Below are 20,930 nucleotides of genomic sequence, written 5' to 3'. Positions count from 1 at the left end.
CTGAAGCCATCACATTGAACAAAGATTTAATGCCTCTCTGTGATAGTCTGGCTGTATTTATTATGACTGACTCATCTGCCCTTGAAGAGAAGTGCTGGCTGTGGAGTTGAACCACGGTGGACTTGTGTGGACACATTTTGGAAAGGCATTTAGTAACACGTACCTTTACCTCCAAAGGAAATGAGAAAGAATCTACTATCCAAGGGAGGCACTAGATAATGTACATAGCATGAGCTAATGTAAAATTTCTTAGTCCATAATACCCCTCAGTCCTGACCATCAGAACCTCCTACTGAATTCACATGGGCTTAAGCAGGTCGTCTCAAGTTATAAGAACAAAGCTTCTTATGGACGCACAGAAGGAGTCAGGTGAGGGCCGTGATGCTGCAGCCTGCATGTACCAGGCTCTACAGGTGGAGCAGCCATGGCCACCCAAGCCCCTCACCCCAGGCCCTACCATGCCTTGCAAGCTTGCCTGGCAGCTCCCAGCCCGGATCCAGCAGAAAAAAAAGGGGGGTCTTCCTATACCAGGGAGGGAGGAGGTAGAGGCAGTGCAGTGAGCCCAGGCCAGCACCGTGCACTCGCATGGGGACCTGCAATCCAGGCACTGGGCAGCGCCCAGCTACAACTTCTCTGCCTGCCACCAGGAAGATGAACCACGCAGGTGAGCGTGGAGTGGGGCAGGCACGGGGGCCCCAGGATGATGCCTCCTTCTCCCCAGCCACAGCCCTGAGAGGCACAGCCAGGTGCAAGTGGCGATTTAGCACGGGAGAAGTTGACTGGGGAGGGTCTGGGCGGTTTCGTCCCCACTTCCCTCGCCCCGCATGTGCCTGGCCGGGCTCCACTTGCCGCCCACAGTGCTGGCCAGTGCAAGCTCTGCCCGGGACCACCCTGCACTGCACCCATGACCCGTGCTTTCGCTGCCGACTACTCCTCTTCCCACATGCACTGCATCGGCAATGCCAAGCTGATGCAGTGTGTGTGGGAACCTTGTCCCTTCCCCAGCCCTTCAGCAGCCATTAGGAAGCTGCTGAGGTGCTGGGGGAGGGACAAGGGGTGGGAACGAAAGTAAACAATGTTTACTTTCATTTCCCGTCGTAGCACCACGGACCACAGAAAATGGCTTGGTGGGCCACACGTTGGACAAGCCTGATTTAGGACAAGTATATGGTTGAGAGTGCTTCCACTGATCCATTATAGCTGCTGAGTCAATACACCATCTGTAATCCACTGGTTTGTAAACTTTTGAAACATGAAATATGAAAACCAAAGGGATCACATAAAGGAAGAGAAACTTAAGTCAAGCCATGTGATTCTCAGTAACAGAAGGGCAAAGGACAAATCAAATAAAATAGGAAGAACATTAGATAAAAGACAAAGTACATCATCCCAGCTATGCTATCTCTTGAATCCCCTTTCACAATCCATGCTAGGCTTTCGGGGTTTGTAGAGTGTCATGAATGTTTTCTTCTGTTTTGTTGTACTGATATGGCATATGTGGTCTCTTTGGAAAACCTACGTTATGCTGAAATGATTTATGTTGGCTTTTATGACTATATAGATTATGTTATGCCATCTTTGAATACCTTTATAATTTTGGACATGGTTTAGGCAAGGGACTGAGGCATACATACTTAGAGACCACTGCCACTCCTAAATGCAGGCAGAAGGAGACATCATTGGGTTGGGCATCCAAGGCACCGTCTGCCTGCAATGGGGAAATCAGCACAACACTTCTGGATTTCTGGGTTGCTGTTCAGGACAGTTACTTTATATTCCCCTAGATCACTGGCAGAGGGAACTCCCAGGCATCACAAATATTGCATTATGTACTTAAATAAAGAAAAATGCAGAGTGGCATGAAGCAGAATTCTTACTTTTTCTGGTGAGAAGTGGTACGACGAGTGCAGAAGACGGCAACAATCACCACTATCACAATGGTGATCACTCCAACAGATACTATGATCACTAGAAGCATGTTGCTATCCAAGGGTGATGTGGGGCTTCCATGAGGACTGTTACTGCCTGTAAGAGGGTGAGGGGGGAAGGCGGGAGAGACAGCTCTTGTTATTATGTATAGTTAAGAAAATACTCCTCATCACAAGATACAAAAAGGAATCGGCAGTTTTCAGAAGTATGAAGGGCAAGTCTTTTCTGTGATATCTTATATTGGACCAACTGCATAGCTGGGAGAGCTGTTAGACAAGTTTATGGGCAACAGTTGCCCTTCCAGTCTGAAGCAGCAGGCAAGCCAGGCTGATACGTACAGGCTAGGACATGCAAACAGTCTGTTTGGAGGAGGGCTGTGAACTAAGACTAAAGAGGTGAGAGTAGGTACTTTTATAAGACAAAAACACTGCAGTAGAACAGACAGAGTAAGACCATTCAAGGTGACCCGTCTTGTAACAGCCCCAGCTCACACCTTGTTACTCCTGGTTCACAGCCCTCCTTCAAGGAGACTGCATTTGCATGGAGTCTTTTCTGATATTCAGTCTTTTCTGAATTCAGCCTGCAGCTGCTCCTCCTTCAGACCTGAGGAAGGGCCTCTGATGGCTGAAAGCTTGCCTAACAGCTCTTTCCACTATAGAGCTGGTCCAATAAAAGATCATATCACAAAAAAGCCTCGCTTCCCAGACACTTTCTGGACCCTCATAGCTACTATAACACTCCAACACTACTACAAATGTATAAAGAAATTATACAGATTAAGGCAAGCTAATAAGCAGTTTATCTAAACAAAACTGTATTTCAAGTTAAATACCCCTTCCTTTGTGTAGTTATGAAAATGTACACATCATCATCTTATGACCCTGTACAACTAACATCCTGTAAACGATGTTTTGTTGACCTATTTCCAAGTGATAACCCATTAAAAATATGCAATGACAGATACAGCTGTTGCTAAAACTTTTAAGGGTTGGTGAGAAACCCAACCAACTATCATAAAGAGGTTCAAAGGAAGACTAGATGATAGGGATGGAAAGCCTAGCACTTAGCCCATCAAAAGATGTCGATACTGCGTAAATTTTCCCCCATCTTAAAAGACACCTGAGCTCAGTCACTCATATGTTTATCACCATGTGTCTGGACTACAGTAATGCAGTTGCACACAGACACAAAGTATCTGCCCTTAGGAAACACCGACAAGTACAAAATATCTTCACAGCGTGGACAACTAGAATTACATCAAAACCTGCTACTGACTTTCTAGACTAGCTTCCTCTGAAATACTGAGTCAAACTGAAAATCTTGGTCTTCAACTTCAAATGCTCCCTGGTCTGAGTCCTGGTCATCTTCAGGGAGCACCAAAAGTTCCAAGATGAAGACCCTGGTTAACAAGTCCTCTCTTCCGGCCCATGTAAACCTTCCATGATGGTTATGCTTTTATGTGCAGTGACACAGCTTTCTGGGAGCCAGTCAGACTGGAACCAACTCTTCAGAGACTAAGCAGGACCAGAATCCATAACCCTCTCATTCAAAGATGCATTTCCATAAGATGCTTTCTGGAGTATAAGCACAGAGAGGCATGGACGCTTGAAAAAACACCTTCAGAGGACAAGCTGAAGGTGCACTGCACAAATTCTCCTTCTGTGGAGAGGATTCAAGAGATACATGACAAATATTAACCATATTTTAGACTAATGCTCTACTGAAAGTTGCTGGAATGCAAATAAGTGCAGTGTAAGAATCTGCATGGAAAATAAGCTTCCTTTAAACCTTGAAGATACCTGTTGCATCTAAGAAGCTGAAAGTTCAGGGTGAAAAGGAAGACCTTGCTCAAGAAACAACACTGTCCATGAAAGCTAACACACGTGGAGCCCGGACCCTGCTGGAACTACAGGGCATAAGGTATTCCCTGTACTTCCTACTTTATTGATAACATACAAAAATCATTTTCCGCTGAAAAAATAAAATTTATTTAGATCTAAACCAGTGTTACCACAGAGCAAGGGTCTCAAAATACCAGATGCTAATCTGGTTAAGTTAGGTTGTAAAAAAGGCTTCGTGACAACTAAAATATGGTGCCTAAGGATATTTGTTAGCATGTTTAACATAATGGAGAATGACTCTTAACATAGTATTGCGTCAACTTTGTTTCCTGTCTTACTTGAGAACTGCTTAACTTCAAATGGTTTCTGAATGGAGAAAAATGCAATTATTGGAGATGTCACCAACCTATGAACTACAGTTAATCTTTAAGAGAAACCTCCAACTGTAATCCCAAGGTATGTCCTATTTCAGCCTCACAGATCTCAATCGACATGTTTTTATGCAGGCTCTTACCACTCATTGGTGGTTTGTAGTCTGGTCCTAGATCCACTGGCCGACTTCCTTTACCTCCAGTTCCTGAAGCTGGGGGAGGAGGTGGGGAACCACATTAATAATTATTAGTCATGAGATGCATATTGTCCATGTCCTAACTACTTACTTTCAAAACTTGAAACCTGGACCTATTTTGAACAAGTTCCCCCCCTCGCCCCCACACAGTTATGGACAGCAAATATATTCCAGCAGGTATGTTTCAAACAGGCAGGTTTAAACTCCACAGAAACAGATGGCTACTTATATTACCATTTTCTCCCAGTTAGTTGGGTCTTTTCTTTATTGATTTTTTTAAAATGCAATAAAAGAGAAGGTTGCAACTGTGATAACAAGCAGACTGACGTAAGCAAGCAGCTTCTTATACAATTGCATTTGGAGTTTATCATTAGTGATCAGTGGATTATAAAACAAATTCCTTATCCCAAGCCCTAATTACATGCAAGATTAGAAATATACCCAATGGAAATGCATCTTCAACAGAATAATAAAATTCTTAACAGCCATGCACAATTGCTATCAAATTCCCCATATCGTTTTATTTTGTCCTCACCTCCTCCCCCCACAGAGAAACTGCAATATCCAAAAAATACCAAAACCTTTATTGAAGGCTGCACGACTACGTTCAACAGTTTGTGACCTGTTTTTCATAGGCAACACATCAAAAAGACACATCGTTGTTCCGGACAGAGTACTTTTGTATAGAGTGTAGCATGCTTAAGGGATTTCAATGGCTGTACGTATATTTGCCAGCTGGTTCATTGCTAACTGAAGGCAAACAACATGTTCACTTCCAGAATTTTAACCATCACTGGCTTGTTCATGAGTGCTGAATATAAGAAGTGACCTAACAATCTGAGTAAAGCTCTCTTTTATTCTATCAAACACTTCCCATTATATAACTCAGATCAAATTTAGGCAATCTGCTGCAGCAGCAAGACACATGGAGTCCCAGGTTTTACTCTAATGTCAGTGCCACGAACTGAGCTGGCAGAATGTCCCCCAGCAAAGACGACACACAGGTCCATTTTTTCCCTGTTGGGTTATTAAAACTGTGGTGAAACAAAAACGCTTTGAATGCCAAAGTTAGTGCCAATCCAAAGAAGCACTGGATGCCAAGTATATGGTAATACTAGAACAGTATGACTCGTATCTAAAAATTCCTTCACTTCTTACTTTACAGTTTATATTTTTATATCTATGAAGAACCGGAACTATGAAAAATAAGTGCTTCATAAAACCTCAAAGCACACATTCATGAAAAGAAGACTTTTCAGGTAAAAAAAACATTTTGGATAAGTAGAAATAACACACGCTGACACACATATATAAAATTAACAAATGGAAAAACTGATAGCAAGAACAATAAATTAGTGGTTAAACAATTCAGATAATTGATAAAAGAACCCAAAGGCATGAATCTAGCTATAGTCAGCAGAGCTAAGGACAAAAAGACGGAATTTGTTAAGTGCGCAAAGAATAAAGAAACCCCCCGAATTGCATTGGTACATTACAGCACAGCAGGTTGCCAAATGCCTGTAAATTTACAGGCACTCTGTAAATATCCAGGGAAAGATGCCTGTCTAAAAATTCTGTAGGAAAACTGCCATCCATAAACCACAAAATAAAAAAAGCTCTGCAAAATCAGGTCTGTAAAAGCATGGAGCCGATTAAAACTATGTGGACAGAAAATATTGGGGTGTGTGAAACGGACTGTATTCGATTTGGATTTGGCCCGAATCGGGGAGAGTGATTCGATTTGTTGATTCGGATCAGAGTCCCCAATTCAATTTGACCAAACTCTAATCTGAAGATTCGACGTCAATTCGGAGAATCAGCAGCTGGGCCACAGTCACAACTTTAAATGTTTTTCCTACATACCTCGAGGTACCAGGAGTGGCTCATGAACGCTGTGATGCTGGGGCAGATAGAGTGTCCCACAGGAGCACGGGGGCCCCATGTGCTCAGCAGCAAACCTGTAAATGGACCGGAAGTATGGAGATCGGCCGCGGGGGGACCCCAGGTGCCACCCCAGACCCAGGAGACACCAGTCACTGAGCTGGGGGGGGAGCGGGGGGAGAACACTCCCTGGCAGACCTGGAAATGGACCAGAACTGCTTCTGATCCACCTCCAGGTCTGCTGCTGAGTGTGCTGGCAAGCCCCACCCATGTCTGTGGGACACTCTGTCTGCCCTACCATCACAGCATTCATGAGCTTCCAAGGATAACTCTCAGGCCTTTGTGGATCCTTCCCCAACACGCCCAGCTACGTGTTGGTGCTAACACCCCAATCTGCCTGTAACACTGCTTAGGTGGCAGGTGGGTCCTTCTTTGGGAAGTCTGTGCTAGGATGGGGGAATAAGGCTGGCAGGTATAAACCCACATCACTGCAGGGCTCACAGTGGGGGATCACTACCACTGCAGCGAGCTCCGCCAAACCACATCAGCTGTAGGGCTTGCAGCTGTGGGAACCAGTCCTGCTGCATCGGTGATAAGGTATGATGGCATCGAATGATCATCCCACAATCACACGTCCTGCCACAAATGTGCGGTATGGCAGGACGCGCTATTGTGTGGATTGCATGTTAGGTCCCATTGCACCTTTACCTGCATGTGTAGAGAGGCCTTAGCCAAAATGATAAATAGCAAATGCAAAAATGACACATTTTTAATTTTTGTAGGGCAATTTGTGCTGAGGAGTTTTGAAGGAATTGGCCAGTGGAATAAACTGAACTACTGAAGCTGGTGCTTATGATACCCTGAAATACTGAGGAAGCTTCAGAGAGCCAAGAAATAAAGATCACAGGATGCCCTGCATAACTTTAGTCTAATAACAATCAGATATCTCAGGTGGGTCAAATTACAGGAAGACTGATATTGGGCACAAACAGTAAAGAATGAAAAACAGTGGGAGCATAATTCATTCCGATCAGTGTTGTTTTAAATAAGTGTTGGAAAATAAATCTTGTCAAACAACCTGATAAAGGTTTTGATAAACTTACAAAGCCTGCAGAGAATGGAGATCATAAAAAATGTCACACGCAAACTTCTATAAAGTCACTACAAAAAGTACACTAAAGGACACTACCCCTGTACAAAAAAGTGTGGCACATATTAAACACTGGTTAAATAATAGGCATAAAAACCATAAATGGAGAATCATTATCCAAGAGGTATTTCTACTGAGACCCTGCAGGGAACTGTTTTTGGCCCAGCGCTATTTACCGTCTTTAAAACTGACCTTGAAGAAAATATATAATCATGGCTGGCAAAGATCCTGGAGAGATGTAATATATGACACGCTTCTAACAGTGAGCATATATGCATTTCAAAAACGGTTGAAGCACTTCAATACGATCCACCAAAAATGCGGAACGTAACTAAAGCACTACTTTTTGAGGAACTTCCTGAAACTTCTGGACATATGGACTACTTGGTCCTCCAGCGTTCAAAGTGTTCCCACAGGGGAGAGAGGGTTGGAGAGGGAGAAAGAGAGAAGAAGGAACAGGGAGGATAAGCCAACGAAGGCTTGCTTATGTGCTCAGCCATCCTCAGCAGTCTCTGGAGCCCAAGGCATGCAAGGAATCATTCTCTCCAGCCCCGGGACCAGGAGACAGAAGGCCAAGTGCATGGAGAGAGTGCTCACTGGCTGTCTGCTCTGCTCTTGCACACCTGGAGGGAGGAGGGGGACAGAACCACAGGACTGAGCAAATCCCAAAGCATCCCTCATGGGGAAGCAGACTGGTGCCAGTTCAGCAACATTGAAGTGCTCTGGCAGGGGGTGCAGGTCTGTCCATTGTCTGGAACACACTGAATTTGAAACACTCCAAATCAGAGTGAAATTTGAAGCGCTTCAAATTTATGCCTGCCTGTGGCTTTTGTGAGATAGTAGGCAAAAGCCAATGAAACACAGGCTCCTTTAGTCACTTTTGAATACTGGACTTGGCTTATCTAATTGTATCGGTGCTTTTGAAAAGGTTACTTCATTACTATGATACCATGTCCAAGTTTTGGCATCCACACTTTAAAAAGGCTAAGGGTTCAAAAAAGAATGACCAGAGGTCTAAAAATGGCAGACTGAAGAAATGCAATGTATTCATCTTATTGCAGAGAAGGGTAAGAAGTGACTTGATCACAGTCGCAAGCAACTGCATACAGAGCAGACTGCCGGTATGAGAGGGCTCTTAAACAAAGACATAATGAGTTTGGATGAATGCAAACCCGAACTAGACAAATTCAGACTAGAAATAAAGTAGACATTTTACCAGTAATAGTCCAGTGGTTAAACTGCTGAATTTATGTTGAAGCAGGATGAATTTTTCATCACCTGAAGTCTTTAAATAAAAACCAGATAACTTTCTGAAGCTCAAAATCAGAAGCTAAGGACTTAATGGACAAATTGCTAGGTAAAATTCTATGGTCACACTATGCATGGGGCCAGACTAAACTATCATAATGGCCCTTTCTGGCCTTAAAATCTATTAATTTAGGCCTATTTCCAGTAATGACTTTGATGAGTTTGTTGCTGGCAAATATCTAATTCCTAGAATGAGGGATCAATAGACTGTCTTCTAAATTCTCGGGAGTTTTGTTCATGTCTAATATTATCCTGACAACAGCTCTATCTGAATGGTAATGAGCCTGATTATCCCAGTATGGCCATTTCACACTTCTGTAATTAAAAGAAAAACTGGTCTCACTGCACAAAAAATTATAAGCAACCAGCTTCTCCCCTTCCCCCCTAAAGGGATCATCATTGCAACCAGAGGTATAAAAACTGCCTATTTTCAATACAATAAACACCCTAAAACCAACATTTGGTCCTGCCCTATCTTTTGGTTTAGAGAGTGTACCAATTCATCTGCAGGGAGCTGTACTAGAAATTGTGCACTGAGATCTTCTGTTTTCCTCTACAGAGGACCGGTTAAAATAAAATCTCTTTGCACTCATTAAAAGGCTTGCCAACATTTGAGTATATCCATTTTTAGTCCATCAATCTTGGGGATGCCCAACAAGTATGCCAGAGCTAGAAAAAACACTTTTACCTTGTGCTATTTTAAGCTAGCTGTCTTGTACATTATAGACATCTCCCCTTTACTTTTCTTTTGTATTGGACCAAAACAGATGTTTGCACAGTGACAGCTTCAACAAAGAACCAGTTTTACCGCATGCTGACACTTGTACTACACGGGAAAAGAAGGTGGGGAACAAGGTAATGACTATGTACATGAAGAAAAACATTATGGGGGAGAGGTTTTTAAAAACATATTCCTTGAAAACATATCCACTGCATGTAGCTAAGACAAACCAGCAAAAATGCAGAGGCCAGAGATTTAATTCACTGTGGGACAGTAGAGGTGTATTGCCTCCTTTCTCTGGTTCTCTGTCCTCATCCTGAGGAAGTCTTTTCCAACAGGTCCTGTTGTCAAGTTTTCCATTCTTCAGCCTAGGTTTTCCTTTCCTTTCTTTCACCAAATGCTCTCACCAATAACCTCTTCAAATCCCTCTTATTCTTACAGCAATTCTATAACAGAAGCCTCTTGATTTTAATACTAGCTTCTACAAATTCAGAGGTGTATGCATTTAAGGGCATTGGCCAAAACGTTACTATGAGAAAAGATGCTCATGTTGTATGTTGGACATGGAGGCTCGTCATGTGTATAATGCTGGCTAGCACAGCAGTATGAAAGAGAGAACGCAGCATCGTTTACATAAAACCTGAGGCTTTAGTCTGTCAGAAGATGGTGGGAAGAACAAATGGCAATTCTGTTTCCCCTGCTGTAGCCTGGTAGGTGATGCTATATCACATCCAGTGTATTTGGAAGCAAAGGCTCAATAAGGATGCGTTCCCTGATGGCGCTGTTTGATATCAAACAGGCAAAATTAACCATGTTTATAACCAACTTCTCAATACTGGATTAAAAAAAGTAGGTCTAAATATTGCAGAATGCATTCTAAGCCACTTTAAGGCAGGCTGAATCTTTTAGCTAAACAGACTGCAAGAGTCCCTGCAAGAGCCTATCCCTTTTAGGCTCATTTTCCCTCCTCATATAGGACTGTTAAACCTATCTTAAAGAGAATGAAAACTGCCTTGGACATTCATGATATAACTTGTCTTCACAAAGCAAGCTCCAAGTTACCATTTGTCAACAGAGGACCTTTAAACCTTAGGCTTTGGGGAGCTAAAGTAATTGTGTTCTTTAAGGAAGACAGCTCTAAATGAGCTGACAGGCAGAATCTCTCAAGCAGAAAGTTGAATGAGACCAGGGGTATTTTCCCTTTACTGTAAAAATGATTATAGATGTAGAGCTCACAACAGCACTTGTGTTAATTAGCTAACTGTTTTTGATCTTCCACCTCTCTATACTGTGATCCAGTGTCCACTGGTCAGACACGAACTTGAATGTGACTTAATCCAAATTCATTCTGACAGAATGATTCAGCTCCAGCATAACCCACTTGTCCTTTCATGTGACATCTGACTACAGAGATCACTTTATATTCTTGACACAAAAACCACAAATAGAATTTCCAGTTCCTTGGCTATTAAAAGCGCCATGAGATATTGCTCATTTATATTTAGAGCAGCTGGTATATGTTTCATTTAGCAAGTGCAACTGTGTGTGGAAAAGAAAAACATGCACAAAAAAAAAAAAGGAAGGAATGAAAGAGAAAGGATGTCCATTCGTTTACCTTGATCATTAGGCATTTTATCTGAGGATTCAGCTACCAGGACAAGCAGAGGGGAGGAAAAAAGAACAAGAGAGATCACCAGATCTGAAGAAGTGACAGATAGAATTCAAAGTTTCACAAAGAAGAAATACACTAGAGAGATTCAAGCTCCCTTTTTTAAACAGACACTAACATGGAAATAATGCCAAGAGATACTAAATCTGGGCATAACTTTTTGTCAATTTGTTTCTCCCTCTCACACGATAAAATATCTATGTTAATAACCTCCCTTAGACAACAATTTTCTCTCCATTTCTTACTTGGTGCATGATATTTTCCATGCACTTTTTACTCCTGCCATTTCATCAGCTACCCATGAACAAGCACCTCTTGATTAAAGAGGCAGCTGTGTCATGCTAGTTCAACGTTATATCATCCATCACATCAACATGCAATTGTTCACAGGCCACCAACTGCAAATCCTATTGGTTGAACTGTTACACCACAGACGGATGCAACACACTGGACCTAAAATCTTAAGAAATCAGTTTTCCAAGGCACACCTAAGGCACGGACTGTGTGCATTAACAGCTGGAAGACCTATGAGTCAATCAGTAATTTAAAAATAAGGCTCCACAAACATCTGAGCACAAACTGGCTTGTACGTTCATTACATGCAAGAACAGCCCAAAAATGGAATAGCAAACATGTTTTCCTAGGCAGAGTCTGTTTTCCTTTACACCTCCCTTGAGGTTGAATTCAGAATTCATGCTGCCAGTAAAGAGTAAGTTGGAGAACACATGCAGAAACACCAGACTTTACCTTTGGGTGTTCTGAACTGGACTGCCTCTGACATGGGTCCCATGCCTTTGGAGTTGCGTGCCTGGATTTTGAAATAATATGGTGTATCAAGGGTTAATTCTTGGATCTGGTGAGTCAATCTGTTTCCCACAACAGGTTCAATGACCCAATCATGTATCTCAGCATTCACATCTGTGCTGTAGTAAATGATGTACCCTGTTCAAAGGAACCAAAAAGAAAAAGGTTTTGCATTACAGGGTAGGATTTTCAATAGACTTCAAATCAGAGCACAAAAGTCCTATTAACTTTCAGTGAGTTGTACTCCTAAGTCACTAAGATTTTCAGAAATCTTTGACTTTATTGTTTCAGACTGTATGACTGTATGCAAGTAGTAGATACACATCCCACCAGAATTTTTTACAATATTACAAAACGTGTTTAGAAAAAGCAATGCCCCTTCTTCACATAGTCTACACTCAGTTAGGGGAAAATCCCATTTTTTCTATCCTCCTTTCGAACCACAGGAGAGCAATGTAATGTAATAATTTGAAAACTGTTATAAGGATGTTCTACCTCAACCATTAACATTTTAGAGAAAAATTATAACCTTGCAATTAAACAACAACATCCTAAGTACTTTCTCATGCAAGAACTAATTTTGGTGCTACCTGTTTATTACTAAAAGAAAATTAAAAACATGAATTGAAACAATCTTTGCATATCACACAAAAAGCAATAGGAAAATTACACCTGTGCAATCTTTTATTGAATGACCTACATGTTGGAAAGCAAGATATAGTACAAGTATTGTCAGATAGCAAATGGCTTTAAAAAGCCCACACTTATTAACACAAGTATAGGGCAAGTTCATTGGTAGTCTAGTTCACCTACATAATTGAACAAGTGAGAAGAAATTAAGTTGACGTTTTTCTTCCCTGTGTGGACTTCCTACATCATTTGGCACCTTGAAGTGAACAAAGGGCTGCATGCAGGTAGATGCAATCTTGTTACTTACTTCCTGGTCTAGCCACAAAACAACACATCAATGACCTAGTCTGTGCAAGGGGTAGTATGTAAAGCGACAATTTCTCCCACGGACTAAGGTAATTCAAGTGAGTTTATATTTGTCTGTATTAATTGGTTGGTGTTTTCAATGTATTGTGCAGGAAAGACATCTAGAACCCAGGACCGGCACTTTACAGTATTTTATACACACATAAAAATGCATGACAGAACAAGGAGCAACTGTCTCAAGTTGCAGCAAGAGAAGTTTAGGTTAGATATTAGGAAGAATTTTCTCACTAGGAAAGTACTAAAACACTGAAACAGGTTACCCAAAGAGGTGGTAGAAGCTACATCCTTGGAGGTTTTCAAAACTCAGCTATACAAAGCTTTGGCTGGGATGATCTAGTTGGGAATGGCCCTGCTTTGAGCAAGGGGTTGAACTAGATGTGACCTCCTGAGGTCCCTGCCAGCCCTAACTTTCTGATTCTATGACATGAACAAGGAAGGTTGCAAAAGTAAGTACACAAAAGTTAAGAAATGCCTATTTATACGTGTGTTATGATAACGTGTTGACTTCATCTCTACAAAGTATTGTTCTCTTTTCCACTGGACTCCATGCAGCATTCAATATGCAGAACTGATGGTACTTAGTTAAGAAACAACTGTTCTACACTGTTTCCCCTAATACCACCAGAGGGCAGTCCAATCACGTGTTCCAATAAAAACAGTGGATTTCATATCCATCCGACACAAAGGGAATTCTAATGCTTCGTAGACCTGCATCATTATATCAGACCCCTTCTTACAGTGGGATTGCAAAAAGTTGAGAGAAGGATTTTTTTAAAACATTTGGCCACCGCTATTGCATATTTAAACAACAGTAAAAAAGCTGAGTCTTGCAAAATTCTGTTTAACCCAGCTGAGAAAGCGAGCTAGTTTTTCCATTATGTTCATCATTAGGGTAAGAATGGTCAAATACTTTTTTGTGCTTGGGAAAGCAAATTTTCAAATTTGGCCAATTATATATCTGAAGGTGTCTCTCTATACATCTTCAGGGGGTGTAACAGATAGTTTTGATTGGCATGAACTTGGGTTGCCTGCATAATTTGCAAGTAGGGAAGCCTGGGTTAAGCAATTTTCAGACTAAGATAGATGTAATGTCTTCTGGCTTGCCAATTTAACATTCACCGAGTAGAAAGGTTAGAAAATGGAGACTTGTACCAACAGTAAAACGGGGAAGTCTCACCTTTCCAACCCAATAAACAACTAGTTCCTTCCATGGTGAGCAGCAAGTGTTATCAGTCACAACATAAATCAGAACATTATTTTTTTTACAAAGCATTTTTTAAAAGTTACTAAAATAAATTAGTTACAATTTCTACCACCACCACCTCTTCCTCTTCATTCCAAAAGTTTTCTGAAACAATTTGCATGTCTCCTTATTTTTCCGATGTATAACATGCACTGCATGAATGCAGCTTTGTCTTCACAGTTATCTATAATGAAGAACCAAACCCTCAACACCAAGCACTAACTAAATAGTATGAAGAACTAGGGTGGAAAACTTTCTAAGAATAGATTTGGTCTCTCTAAAAAAGGCAAAATTAAGGAGAATTTAATATAAAAACAACTTTTAACCAAAGGCACAGAGTAAAAGTAATGTTGATACTAAGCAAGACACTCTACACAGAGCCCTGAAGCCTGCAGTTAACAAAGATAAGAGGAAAATGAAGGCAGGCAGAACTGTGCGTATCTACAGTATCAGTGCTAAACAAACCAATCTATTGGGAGAAGCTGGACACTGAGCAGCCCCAAAGGGTTCCTCTTCCACAGGACCCAGAGTGTGCATATTTCCCACACACATGCACACTAGCCTTGAACAAAGAGGCTCCTCCAGTGGCTGGACACACTGGATTTGAGTCCATGCCTGCACAAGGGGGATTTTTTTTTATATCCAGATAGATATATATATATATATATATATATGGGCTTGTCTAACTGTAGATTTGTGTTTCTGAAAGTGTGTTATTAGGCTTATGTAAGATGGTAAGGACGATGCGTGTAAAATGACAGCTCTTCAGTGTTCATTTTCAATTCTTTAGACCTCTCTTTTAGGGAGAGTTTTTACTGCAATGCAAGCCCAGGAATGCCAAGGAGTAGAGTGGCAGTGAACTCAAAATGCGAGTGTTGCCTTTATTTTTTAAACTGAACATATTTCCAGTAGATGTAAAAATAAGCAGTTGATTTGAGCTGCATGAGAAGATAAACAAATGGGATGAAGGTCTAGACATCCCATGAGGATGAGTTTGGGATTGGTAAAGTGATTGTGATACATATCCATATAAACATTAAATAAAGCATCTAGGCTGCTGTTCGCTAGGTATGTTCTCCTTCTGCCCTCCACAACTCTGCATATCAGAAGAAAGAAAGGATCATTCCAGAAAGCACACAAAAAAACAGCACCTGTAATTTTGCCATTCGCTTCAGATGGAGGTTGCCAGTTCACAATTATGGTCCGAGGTTTTCCTTCTTTGCTTACTACAGTCACATCCTTTGGCGGAGAGGTAGGAACTGCAAATAAACAAAAAACCAGACACTATTGGATGCATATAAACTTACTCATAATCATCTTTTAAAATGTGCTTTTCTACAGAAGAATGAGCATAACCAGGTAACAGAAACCCAGCATATATAATCTGAAAGTAAATCTACCACCCCAGGATGGTGGTTTTAGCGATTTACTCCATTACCCTGGCAAATACCATATGGCATGCAATATTTCCTTTCCATAAGAAGCTATCTGTTTCTAAAGCACTTCCAGCAACAGATGCTGTGAATCATGGCTATATAAACAGAATGCATCTTAAAAAAGATAAAAATCTGAGGGATTATCTTTGCAGAAGTGAAGCTTTGGTTGAGAGAAATTTAGTTGAGTTCTGGAAACATTTGATGGACACACAGTTGCTGTTTCCTTTTATTTAAGAGACAGCTCTCCTCCCCATTAGCCCCTTCTGCAGAAAATGAGGAAGTGACACAAGCCAGCCCAAGAAAACAGTGAAATGCTAGAACTGGAATCTCATCATGAACTAGAATACCCAGCTGGGGCTCAGTTTAATGGCATATAAATGCAGGGTGCTGATGTCTTTACCCATGCAATGACCAGCTATTTCTTGGAACTCTACCACTATTAAAACCATGACACATTTCTATTATGGAACTTTTAGCAAACTACATCTGCCATGGATACTTAATACTCTAATAGTAATGTTTTGTGCTTACCCAGTGCTTTTCATGTTTAAAGTGCTTTACATATATGACCTGCTGGGAATTAAACCTCCCATCATCCCCTGAGTTGGGATACTATTAACATCCCCATGGAAAATAACACTTAGCAACCATGGATGGTGAAAGTGAGGCCCGATCAAGTGGAGGAACAGAGTTAAACAATGCACATTTCCGGGCTACAGTGAGAAAAATCAGTGACAAAGGGAAGACTAGAACTCAGGAGATTTCCAATTCCCATGCTACACTCAAGCTACACTATGCCACACCTTTGTTCAATATTAGTTGAAGGATAAGTCCTACGTAGCACAAGCCAGCTGCTCAAAATCATGAGAAGGAAGACAGAAAGAAAGGAAGACAAAAAGAAACTTGTGGAACTCTATCTGCCTTTTAGGTTTCAAACCTTTAGTGTGCACTGATGTCATGTTTTAAAGTTTGTTCTCCTTCAACCAGATTTTACTTCTTGTTTGAAAAGAAAACTGAGAGTCTCACCTATTTACCTCCAAGACTTGGGGTTTAAGATAAAACACCAAATGTCACAAGTTATGAAATTCACGAGAGCTGGCCACACTCCCCACACAAGTCCCTAATGACTGTGGTCAGGGAGAAAGAGAACTTTTAACCTCTTTTTAAAGCAATATTTTTAAATTGGCTATTTGGAAACTGACCTATTTCCAGGGGCCATTAAAAAAAATAAAACAAAGTAAATCTAATAAGCATGCTAAATTTAAGCTAAAATAAAGAAAAATCCAAGCTGAAGTAGAGAAAACAAAAACTGCCTACTGTTTGACCAATCCTGTCAGTGAAAAGTAACAGTGGGAGAGGGATAGCCTAATATTCGTTAGACAAGAGGTACTCCCAGCAATTATGATCCTACCAGCACAGCGCACAGCTCCTGGAGTGTTCAAAGCTGTGTAGGCAATTCATAAAGGAGAAGGTGAATTTAAAGCTGATTTTGATGTCTAAATTTCTATGGCGAGTTCTTGACATAGTTTGTCTTATTTCTTTCTGTTCTATAATTAATGAATTTGACAAAATTTTAATTATTAATAGCTAAGCTATTTCTTAGTAGTTGCAATTAAGATATGATTTCTCAGCTGTTTCTAACATATGTCTCTTTCTCATCTGTGGTATATTGTTTAAGCCATCTATTTTCTGTAATTTGATGAAAGTTCTCTGCTGCATGTGATCTCTCCTTTGTTGAATTTCAAAGAGGCTTTTTTTAAAATCAGTTTTCTACTCTCCAAAAAAGAAAATAAAACCCAAAACAGCAGCAAGTAAATCACCATCATAAGTATTTTAAATCTATACACAGAATTAGCACTAGGATAGGTCATACTAGATTCATTTTATCAGGATGGTCAGCTTTTCCAGAATGTCATAACAGAATACAAGAGGCATGGATTTCTCAGGGTGATATCTTTTATTGGACCAACTGGTTAACTGGAATCAAGCTAGACAAGCTTTCAAATGCAAGACGTTCTCCGTCAGATGCGATCCTGCGGATGAATGCCTTGCATTCGAAAGCCTGTCTCACTTTAAGAGATATCACCCAAACAAATCCTCGCCACTTGCATAATTTCTGGACCATCATGGCTACAACAATCACTCTTACACTACTATAACACAATACCTAATTCAAAGGTGGTTCCATGTGCTGTCATACTCCAAGTGCTTGATCTTCGACCTTTAGTCACCATCACAGAGAATTCATACAAGGTGTTAGGTTTTAATCCAGTCACTAAATAGCTCAAAGTGGTCGTGTTTGCAGTCTAAAAGAAAAGAAAAGCATCAGGAACTTCTGAACTGGACAAGAGCTATCACAGGCTCTCAAACATGCGCTTGTCTAAGGTAAGTGTTTAAAAGCAGCATTATTACATTGCTCCAATAACATTTTGATAACCACAGCCATTAATTCTCTCATTTTCTTTGCCCTGTTGTGCAAATTCATGAATCAAGTATTAATGGAACATTTACACTACCCAAAACTAGAAATCCCTTCTGCAATCAGTAAGAGCTTTCAACAATAGCTAATTATATATTTAAAAACAACAGTACAAGGTCTAGGGCACACTTGTTATGCAGCAAGACTTCTAGCTGTTTACTGGTGGCATTTAATTTACACCATTTCATTAAATGTCTCCCTAATTTCAGAAAAAAATGATAAAAAGGAGCCAAAAGTAAATGTCTATTTTCCAACTTGAGTGTTCTTCCAGATTCTTGTGAGAAAGCTAAGCTGAAACCTATCTAGAGTTCAAAAACACTGGAAAGTTTAAGTGCTTAGAGATGCCAGGACAATGAAGGTTTACACCGATTTTCGAAAAGAAGGATTATGTGTTGGAAAGCAATCCTAAATTACATGTGGCTTCTAGCACAGGTAATCAGAAATATGATTTATATTTGTCATCTAAGCACTGTTCGCTGCCTCTAGGCCAAATTTTCTGGTATTTGCTGTGTCTTGAAGATGAACAAATGATAACTGGTGCATAAATAAAAAAATGTAGTACATCTTATCCCTTATTTGGACCTATCCCTTATCCTAACAGAGAGAAGTGGTCGATAACTTCTAAAATGGATAAGGATATATGTAAGTTTTTATTAATTAAGACTTACATTCTTCACAAAATTATACTTATAGGTAGCTCTTCCTTTTTCTAAAAGAAAGATTATCTATAAATTCATGTCCTTGAAAACAATATGAGAATGCTGTCTATGTAAAAAAAAGTAAAGTATTGTTAAGCCAAGAATATTCTAAGCTATGATGTAAAGCATATAATTAGCTGCTATTAAAGTACCCTAATAAACAGCCAGGAAATTAGGTTTGCCAAATTAAACTAAAAGTCATACAAAGTATTGTGTATGTAGGTCCAGAAAAATGCAAAGATGTTATTTTCATTGAACTAGTTAGGCTTCACAAAGATTGGTATGAAGGTGAGGAAGAATACAGACACAGGGCAATATAACATAAAAACCCTGATATCTTAGATTTGTAAAATGAATATAAAGATCAACCTAGTTTTAAGAAATGTTGCTTTGTGATAAGTGACAAGTTATTCCAGCCTAGAACTCAAGTGTTGTTTTATCTGCATAAACAGTCCCCAGTATTCACACTCTACTCAAACTGTCACAGCTAAGATGGGCTGGTCACCTTTCAAGAATGCCTGACACCGTCCTGCTGAAGAAAATCTTCTACGACTAACTGTCAAATGTAGTACGCTCTTGCAGTGCACCAAAGAAGCGGCACAAGGATGTCCCTAAAGGTGTCCTGAAAACGTTCTGGCATTGACCCAAAGTCATGGGAGCAAATCGCTCGTGACTGTCCATCCTGGAGGTCATCAATGCAGAACAGAGCACTGGCCTTTGAACAGCAACGCACAGCAGAGGCACTGAAGAAATGAGTGGCCAGGAAAGCCAAAAACCTCTTGTACCCAGTCCTCATCGCTTTCCTGCCCCTGCTGCAGCAGATTGCTCAAGGCAAAGATCGGGTTTATAAGTCACCTGTTCAATATCTTCATCAGTGACTGGGATGAGGGCATGGAGAGCACTCTGGCCAAATTCATGCATGACACCAAATTATGGGGCAAGGTAAGCACATTGGAGGGCAGGGAGTGGATTCAGGAGGATTTGGACAGGTTGGGAACGTGGGCAGAACAGAATAGGATGCAGTTTAACAAAGGTAAGTGCAAAGTGCTGCATCTAGGGAGAAAGAATCACCAACACACCTACAGGCTGGGAGGTGACTTCCTAAGCAGCACAGCAACAGAAAGGGATCTCAGAGTCATAGTCGACTCCAAAATGAACGTGAGTTGTCAATGTGACAAAGTTATAAGTAAAGCTAACAGCACTCTATCACGCATTAGAAAGAGCATCATGAACAGGTCTAAGGAGGTGATATTTCCCCTTGATGTGGCATTGGTAAGGCTGCAGCTGGAGAACTGTGTTCAGTTTTGGGCACCGCACTTCAAGAGGGATGTGGAAAACCTTGAGAGGGTCCAGAGAAGGCCTACTCATATGGTTAAGGGCCTGCAGGTAAGATCCTGCGAGGAGAGATTGAGGGACCTGAATCTCTTCAGCCTCTGCAAAAGAAGGCTGAGAGGGGATCTTGTGGCTGTCTACAAATTCATTGGAGGGGTGGGAAACAAGCAGCAAGGAACAGGGGATATTCTGTTTACCAGGGTGCCCCTTGGGGTTACTAGGAACAACAGCCATAGACTGACAGAGAGCAGATTTAGATTAGACATTAGGAAAAATGTCTTTACGGTGAGGGTTGCCAAAATGTAGAACGGGCTTCCAAGGGAGGTGGTGCTCTCCCCTACCTTGGAGGTCTTTAAGATGAGACTAGACAAGCACCTAGCTGGGGTCATTTGACCCCAGTGCTCTTTCCTGCCCAGGGCAGGGGGTCGGGCTCGATAATCTACTGATGTCCCTTCTGACCTTAAACATCTATGAAATCTATGACATTTACGTAACCCCTCTTTCCTCTCTGGCCCCCCAATGTTTCTTTCCCATCTCTCTCTCCCCCAACCCTGCTGGATTCCGTCATTTTGCCCGCAAAGGATGAACAAGTCTTAAGCTAACAAGAAAACAACTGTTCAAGAGTGAGCTTTCATCAGCTTTACACAAGATGTGCCACTCAGGAATGCATCTGTGATCTGCTGGGGTTATCTGATGCAAGGTGGAAATATCACAAGTTACAGATTAGTCTACAAAGAAACTCTGTCCTGAGCAATGAGGTGATAACCTACCTACATCTTGAAAAGTTTCCTCCTAACCCCAAGAGTCAATCATTGACTTATGACCTAAAACATGGCAGTTTATAAACAATACTAGCCACCTGCCCATCAAGAATG

General features: G+C 41.0%; 1 protein-coding gene across 1 annotated transcript in view; it reads right to left on the bottom strand.

Annotated features, from left to right (window-relative positions):
- NEO1 (neogenin 1) overlaps nt 1-20,930 on the bottom strand; it is a 256,404-nt gene that overhangs the window by 21,337 nt on the left and 214,137 nt on the right. The window contains exons 19-23 of the mRNA XM_019533146.1: nt 17,714-17,852; nt 15,262-15,369; nt 11,815-12,009; nt 4,285-4,353; nt 1,878-2,025 (exon numbers count right to left, since the gene is read on the bottom strand). Of these exons, the coding sequence (XP_019388691.1) occupies nt 1,878-2,025; nt 4,285-4,353; nt 11,815-12,009; nt 15,262-15,369; nt 17,714-17,852 (659 nt within the window). The remainder of the gene's footprint in view (nt 1-1,877; nt 2,026-4,284; nt 4,354-11,814; nt 12,010-15,261; nt 15,370-17,713; nt 17,853-20,930) is intronic.

Source organism: Crocodylus porosus, unplaced genomic scaffold (assembly GCF_001723895.1).
Source record: "Crocodylus porosus isolate Cpor-Errol unplaced genomic scaffold, CroPor_comp1, whole genome shotgun sequence".
Classification (NCBI taxonomy): domain Eukaryota; kingdom Metazoa; phylum Chordata; order Crocodylia; family Crocodylidae; genus Crocodylus; species Crocodylus porosus.
Note: the sequence above shows the minus strand (reverse complement) of the source record. Positions and strands in the feature narration are given on the sequence as shown.